The sequence below is a fragment of the Morone saxatilis genome, unplaced genomic scaffold, assembly GCF_004916995.1.
Source record: "Morone saxatilis isolate NCDOM2014 unplaced genomic scaffold, NCSU_SB_2.0 Contig18, whole genome shotgun sequence".
NCBI classification, from domain to species: Eukaryota; Metazoa; Chordata; class Actinopteri; family Moronidae; genus Morone; species Morone saxatilis.
In genome coordinates, this window is record NW_023339740.1 from 1834062 (window position 1) to 1841793 (window position 7732).

The window sequence follows — 7732 nt, forward strand, 5'->3', positions numbered from 1 at the left end:
GAATTGAATTGAATTGAAATAGTGCTACAGGCTTCATGTTTTAACCCTGTTATAGAGTCACACAAGTCCTGTCCATGGTGCGGATCGGTTTAGACGGCCTACAAGTCAGGGACACTAAAATTATTTGACAAACTACAAACATCCTCCTAGCCTGTCTGGGGGCTCCTATGAAACTACAGTAGAATGTGCAAGAAAATATGGGATTGATTCAGTAAGTGACAGTGCATTTTTCAATACGTGACAATCCTGTATTATATGGGACAGATTGCAACCCTAGTTAGTGACAACAAAGGTCAAAGTTGAAATAATTTCAACTTAGCTATTATCCCACTGGTTTTCTTTAAAAGGTCAGCATTGGTTGCACTTTGAAAGGTCAGCGGCAACCAAGGTCATAGTTGAAATCATTTCAACTTTGAGCACTGTGCTCGGTGGCAGTTTCGAGCATTGCACCACGTCAAAGGTAACAAACGGCACATTCAGTGCTGAGCAGTTTTACAGCTGATCATGTGCGGTGGAAGTTTGTATGGCTTTTATTTTGAAGTACCATTTATAACAGCTGAGTGATAGTCAATAGCAGCAGTTTACCGTTGGTTAGTTAAGTTTTTTTAATCACATTCTAATTGAAGGGAAAGTTGGTCTGAATCTACATTTAGACATTTTATAGTCACTAGTATAAAACAATCCGTACGATGCACCAAACAGTTTATAGGTTAGGTTATAGGTTATGTAAATTACATTAGGTACATTGATCATATTAGAAGTTTCTGCAAGGTACCACCTAGGGCATGAAAGGGTTAAGATCCACATAAGCACTCCTAAATGTCAGACAGTTCACTGAAGTCAACTCTAAGTGCTTCCCAGTGTAAGCATGTGGGATCACTGGTGTGATCAGCCAAGACAAACTGTCGACTTAAGCACATGTCTAATGAGAATGTGGTCTCTTACATGCATAACCTGAGCTTTGTCTAATAAACTGTTCCATGAACCATACTAGTTGATTTGGACATACCCTGCGATGATTTCAAATGGAGGTAGTTCCATTGGCTCAACCTGAAGATCTCCGTTCTCACCGTTAGCTACTGAACCATTGGTGACTGTCGCCTCAGCTGATGGGAGTTCTCCACTATCCACTTCCATCTCTCCTTCATTCTTAGCTTTCTTTACATCCTTGGTCATTTCAGCAGACTCCTTTTCTTTCCTCTCTTTTCTTCTCATTGGTGTACGACTTTTGTCAGCCATGGTTAAAGAATGAATGTCCGTAGAATTTGTGTTGAGAAAGTCAACATAGAAATAGTTAAGGCGATATTTAAAAAAAGACAAGACGTAGATGAAGACAGGAGGTAAGGACAGAAGACCTGAAACAAAAAATGACTAATCAGCAGACAAGCAGAGAGGAAGGGAGAGCTAGTGAGGGGGAGGAGTGGAATGGTAGAGAGGGCAGGGGGGAAGCAATGGAAGAAAGTAGTGCAAGGAGCTAACCAAAGAGAGAGAGAGAGAGAGAGAGAGAGAGAGACATAGGGGCAGACCATACAGTTCATAGGTTTGTCTATAACCCAGGCTGATATTAAGGATTGTTTACAGTTTCACTTAACTATTAAATGTATCAGCGGGGAAATCACTCTGCTGTGGTGAGGGAATACTTTACTCAAATCAAATGAAACTATCTATAAAACTTTAAGGGCTGGCTAACCATTCCATTTTTGGTAAGTTTTAGCTTCAAGTTTGAAGTGTGTGACTTCATAGGCTTTCAGAGGGGAACACTGGATACTTTGATAGTGAATTAAAACTCACCATATAGTATTGTCAATCAGCAGCTTCAATCTAAAAATATCAGTATTGGCACTAGCCTTTAAAGGTTTATATAGGTCAAACCATGGTAGACACACACAGCAGCTGCAGCTCAAAGACCAAGCAGGTCTATTTAAAGACCCTGAGGGTGGGGGGGTTGGACAGTTGTTTCTGTGCTTATCTGCATTTTGACTGACTAAGATTGCTGCTAATGTCAACTGATACATAAGATACAAGCAGTATTTGTCCTCAGTGTGGCAGTGTCGAGTATACGTATGTAAAAGGACTACAGTTATATAGCACCATTCTGGTCTTCTGACCATTCAAAGCGTTTTAGTACAGGTCACATTCACCCATTCACATGCATTCATATATAAAGAGAAGATGATGATAACCTTCACGAAACTTTAGGATGTCTTGGTGACAGCTCCATCCTCAGTTTGTAAAAGCCCAAGACCAAGACAGGCAAGCCTAGGTGAGCTGGAACACTAAGTCACAGTATACTGCCAAGTGCCAACTACTACTTACTCTCTACCACCATGTATACAGTCAGTCAGTAGAGTGCTAAAATAATTACAGATGCTCACACATACATGCATACTCAAACACTCAAAAGCTAAAATGCAGTCCCATTAAAACAGAGCAAATAAAAAGTGTGTGATAGTAGGAAATAAAACAGGCAGCTTACCAAATATTAGAGACAGGAACAACTAACCTCCAAGTTATACAGGATGTGCCTTCTCAAAAACAAATGGAGGGTGAGAGAGAAAGTGTCAGAGTAGTCCACTGGTCTCTGTGACTCACTCATTGCCTAAAGTGGCTAAAAGTGGCCAAGGTAACCCTGTCCCTCTCCCCACAGAAAACATTTCTCAATTTGGTGCATTTAGCTGCATCTTGCACTAACATTTTAAGCTTTTAGCTCATAATGCACCACCCATTTCTTTTTCTTTTTCTTTCTTTTTAGCATTTTCACTAATGATGTTAAAGCGCAAAATGACAGATGAAAATGACTGAGCAATCAGATTTCAACAAAAATGAGGATCAGTCCAAATTGGGAAGGGCAGCGCCTTTACCTCCTCAATACTGATAGTATAGGATTGGCCCAGTCTGACAGGCAGTGTTTCGCTGTTTGCTGTGAGGCTTAGAGGACCAGGGTGGTCCATGCCATGGCTGGGCACCATACAGTTACTACTGACATTGGAAAATAAAAACTCCATGACTACCAGACAGTTCGGCCGGGAATGGATCAGCCACTCCTCAGTCTTCCCAAACTTCCTGAAGGTCTACCATTCATCCTTATTATCGTTCTTAATATTGTTTTGTTGTCATCATCATTGCACACTCATGTCCAAATTCTACGCTTTGCCAACCTAACTGTCACATGAGCCATACCCTGGACTCTTCTTGTCATCATGTCCCTATGTAAATCATAGAAATAATTATGCTTCTTTTTCTTTTCAAATTGTTGCATTTCAAATCCAGTCAAATCACATGGTCAACATAGCAGACATGATGCTGAACATATTCATTCACACAAACTAAACTAACCTAACTCCAACAATGAATCTATTCAACATAATTTTTCCAGAATGAAAATGTTTTTATGTATGTATACAATAATATACTTATAATGTTCATCATTAGGTTCATCACAACCATCTGTTTGTTACCTTAACTAAGTTGAAACAATTTAATTTAGATCTAAAAGTTTTGCCATTTTAAATCAAAATGACACCTTGTTACCTTAATTCTCTTTCAAGTATTGTGGCATATCAAATATAAAAATAACGCTGTCATGAACCAGCTCAAAGTTCATAAAAATCAAGGGAGACTACACAGATAAATAAAGTGTTTAAGACGAACCAATATTTACTCAAATAAAGTATGAAAAATATGTACATCAGATGAGTTTGAGTGCTAATATCAGTAAAGAAATAAGGACAGGAACAGAAAAAGAGACAAAGACAACAGCAACAACTATACTAGAGGAAATTACTAATGATGATGATGATGATGATGATGACAACGACAATGGGTAATTATGAATAATAATAACAATAATAATAATATAATATTGGTTTATTTTTTAACTACACAGAAAGAAAAAGGCCTAAAAAAATAGGTTTATGAGGCCTGAACTATACCAAATAATACATCATAAATTTTAAAGGAAGTCAATATAACTTGATTACCAGTAACTGGTTAGAATTTTTTTAAAGCCTACCATATCAAATATGAAGACCAATTCCAGTTACAATTATGTTAGTGCTAAACAACAATCTAGTACAAAACCTTAAAAATTCAGCTAAAATATGATCAATGTGATGGTTTCAATCTTCATCGAATGTAGACCCGACTCTTTCTTGACTATAGCTTAGGGGAAATGCCACTCTGCCCACTCTGATCGAGTGCATTTAGTGCCTTAATTCTGCTTTAAATGTCTGTTTTAGACCAGTACATGTAGCTTAGTCTTCTGTTTGGCTTTTTACCACACAAATGTGCCATTTTCTTTGCCCCTTTTTGCTCTGATCTCCGATAATAGCTAAGCAAGCCTCTGTCAAAATTCTCCTTTCCTGTTCTTGGATATGCTTTGTGCGAGGCTTATCTATGTTGAAAAGACAACCCCACTTTGGAGTGTAATGGGAATTTTTAAGAACCTATACAACCCTTTGACCTATCTGAAATGTTCTCGAGGATCTGGGTTCCATCGCTGATCCCTCGTACGTGACACAGAGCTTCACTCTGCGCGTCATTTTGTGCTGGTTGGACTGGTTTCTTTGCTTGATGCAGCTATCTACCCAGACATGTTGTCTCAGGTTTGGTTGGGCTAACAGGGAAAGCTTGTAGCACTTCCCTTTTTGCCCTATTCTTGGGCTTTCCTGATTTTGATGCATGCTTGATGTTGATGTCGGTTCTGGGAGTCTGCAGTGACTGCCATGAATCCAAGTTGCTCTCTCAGGGACCTTTACTGCTGTTTCCATTTTGAGGAGTAACTTCGTCACGATCCCTTCGCCTGGTAGTTTTTCTCCTTTTCCGCCTTTGGTATGGCTTCCTTCACCTGCTTGTGGATATAAGAAATCACAAGGGACATGTTTGCACAATAACGCAGCATTACATCTTCCCGTTGACCGGTGTCAGGAGTTGTCTTTTAAACAGGACCAATCCCAGTGTTTAGTGGTCTCCCAAATGGGCTGAGACCACTTCTGTTTTGCAAATTTGTTTTCTAATGTGCCATTTTCTCTTTTTTGTTAGGCATGATGTTGTCTCATGTCCATGCCTACACTTTTCAGTGCTGAACTCTTAAAAGGTGTACCGTTATTCCTTGATTTTTGCATTTTTTCTCTAAATTTAGCGCCTTTGCAGATGCTGTTGCATCTTAAAAACATATCAACAATGATGAGACAATATTTCTTTCCTCCACTAGGTGTTAGTTCAATGAAATCAGTTTGCTTGACATACACAAGTAACACAGCTTTGGCAAAATGTATGGGGATAAATAGAGAACCTTTGTGAAACTATATTTCTGTATTTCGCTCACCATACCCCCTTTTGACATATGGTCCTTCCCATGTGTCAACCTATGATAGTAGGGAAATAGATATTTTGGTAGGCAGGGCTTGCCAAATGGCCCTTGCCACACTTTGTTAGTGAATAAATGCTTTCTTCTCTGGAGTTGCTCTATTGCCTGCAATTCCTGCAAATTAACTGTGGGTGTTAATGTCGAGTTAGTGAGTTTGGTACCTGAAACAGAGTTTGACAACGTGGATTTTTCACAATCACTGAGACAGCACATCGATTACTCATTATTAACTTTGAGTGTGTTTTATTTTGGCTTTCTCTGAACCATTGCTCCGTCCGTCTCAACTCAAACTCTAGGTGGCGAGAATCGATTACCCTGGGCCCCCCTGAATGCACTTACCAGAAAGACAGAGTCGTCTAGACCACCTTGTTCTTTGGATCACAGCAGTGAGTGAGCCTCGGTCCTTGGGCGTCAGGCCCTCACTTCTCTACCCTTGTTTGGCGGGGAGGTTGAGGTCAGAGTCCCAGACTCTAGCCGTGCACGGTCTTTACCTTCAGCCCTGAGTGTCTGAAGTCCTGTCACACGAGTGATCCTGCCCGACAGACGCCAAAATGTGGTGGCAATTTGGTTTAAAAAGTATAAGTCAACCTGTCTCTCTGATAAGGTTTGTATTCAAGTCATCCATGAATGGTCTCAACACAACTGTCACACACTCTCGTATATGAAAGTCTGAAAGAGCCAAGATTGGAAGAAGCAGTATGGTTTTATCCCTGTTGGAGCGTCACTCTAACACAGTTACACATTCCTGAGTTCTGGGACAGTAAACAGTGAAGTCTCAACATCCCGTCTGTGTTACTTGGACATATGGTATATAAGAATACAGGGCTTCAAGGTTTATAATTCATATAATTAAACGCGCTCGTTCTAACAGTTGCGTATGGGTTTACATTGACCAGATCAAGGGTTGTAATAGGTTCTTAAAAATTGCCATTCAGGAGATGGTTAAAGTTAAAAGCAATAGCTTACAAATGGTTAATGTAACTAGGAGTAAGGTAGTTCGCTAATATTTTGCTAACCATTATTCCATTGTGGGTCAGCCCTATGTTCCCACAGCTCAATAGTCCCACAGCCTAATGTTCCCAATGTTTCTAAGAAGGGTTAGGGTTGGACGGGTTAGGTCAGGGTTAACAATGCTGCACTCAGAAGAGGTGCTAAACGAGGGGGCTCTGGCACAGCTTATGTGATTGTTAAAACAGTTTCTTGTGTCCTTATTAAAAACTAAAATCAGTTAAAAGGTATCCCTACTAAAATAAGTGAATTAACATAATAAGGACTTAGGTAAATAAAAAATCAAATAAAATAAGACAGGACTGGGCTCAGCAGGAGGGAGTTTTTCTTGTTTTAAAATAAATATATAAATTATAGATAGGGATGGTCCGATATATTGTTCCGGCCGATAATTCATCTAAAAAATGTAATAATCGGGAATGTATCGGTATCGGGGTTTTTATAACCCGATGTTTTTTGTTCTGTAAGGCTTCAGCATTTCTGGCCTGCATGAACGCAGCATGGGACGTTTACCGGCGCGCGCTATGATGACGTTATAACAATCCAACAACTACACGCTAGACTGGTTTGGCTTGCTAACCGTGGCTACAAGCAAACAATTTAAAGCTGGAATGGATTTGTAATATTAGACTAACGACAAAAGTAGGAGGTGCAATGCACCTAGAATAGTTTTACCCTGCTATGAGCTGTTTTCTTTTAACGAAACTTAACAATTGGCTTATGATGTTACGATTAAAGCACTACTTCCTGTCAGCGGGGTTTTTTTTTTTGGCAAAAATAAAAATACAAATTAAACACCATTAACCAAAGCTAGCGGCTTAGCGCGTAGTCTAGCCGATTAGTGTATAGCCGGCTCTTTTTCAGTATTATAACAATGAAAGTTGAAGTTGTTCTCTTTATTTGCACAGACGTATTTAATTTGTATTGCCATTGTTGCATTTGCATGCATCCAAAGTTGGGCCAATCACAATAAAGATTTGACATAATGTGCTTATTCCACAAATAGGAGAATGTTATATTGTGACCTTGACAGTTTTGTTTGTGTAGTATGTTGTTACCTAACAGTTTTGGTGTAAAAAGCCTGCATATATCGGTATTGGGTAATATCGGTATCGGAAATTGAGAGTTGGACAATATCGGAATATCGGATATCGGCAGAAATGCCAATATCTGACATCCCTAATATATATGTATATCCCAAGTCAGTATGGTATCTCCCCCGAGTGTTAAAAGGTAGGGCATGCCTCTATGTTGGCCTCAAGGTGACTGGAATAAATTAAAATGATTTTCAAAAAATTATTTAATAAATTAATGTGAGTATATACTGAAACACATATATATTTACACATATCTATA

At 39.2% G+C, this 7732-nt stretch overlaps 1 protein-coding gene across 1 annotated transcript in view; it reads right to left on the minus strand.

Moving 5' to 3' along the window:
* apobec2a (apolipoprotein B mRNA editing enzyme, catalytic polypeptide-like 2a) overlaps nt 1-1437 on the minus strand; it is a 6890-nt gene extending 5453 nt beyond the window's left edge. The window contains exon 1 of the mRNA XM_035662198.1: nt 1010-1437. Within this exon, the coding sequence (XP_035518091.1) occupies nt 1010-1239 (230 nt within the window). The 5' untranslated portion in view covers nt 1240-1437. The remainder of the gene's footprint in view (nt 1-1009) is intronic.
* Nucleotides 1438-7732: the final 6295 nt, after the last annotated feature.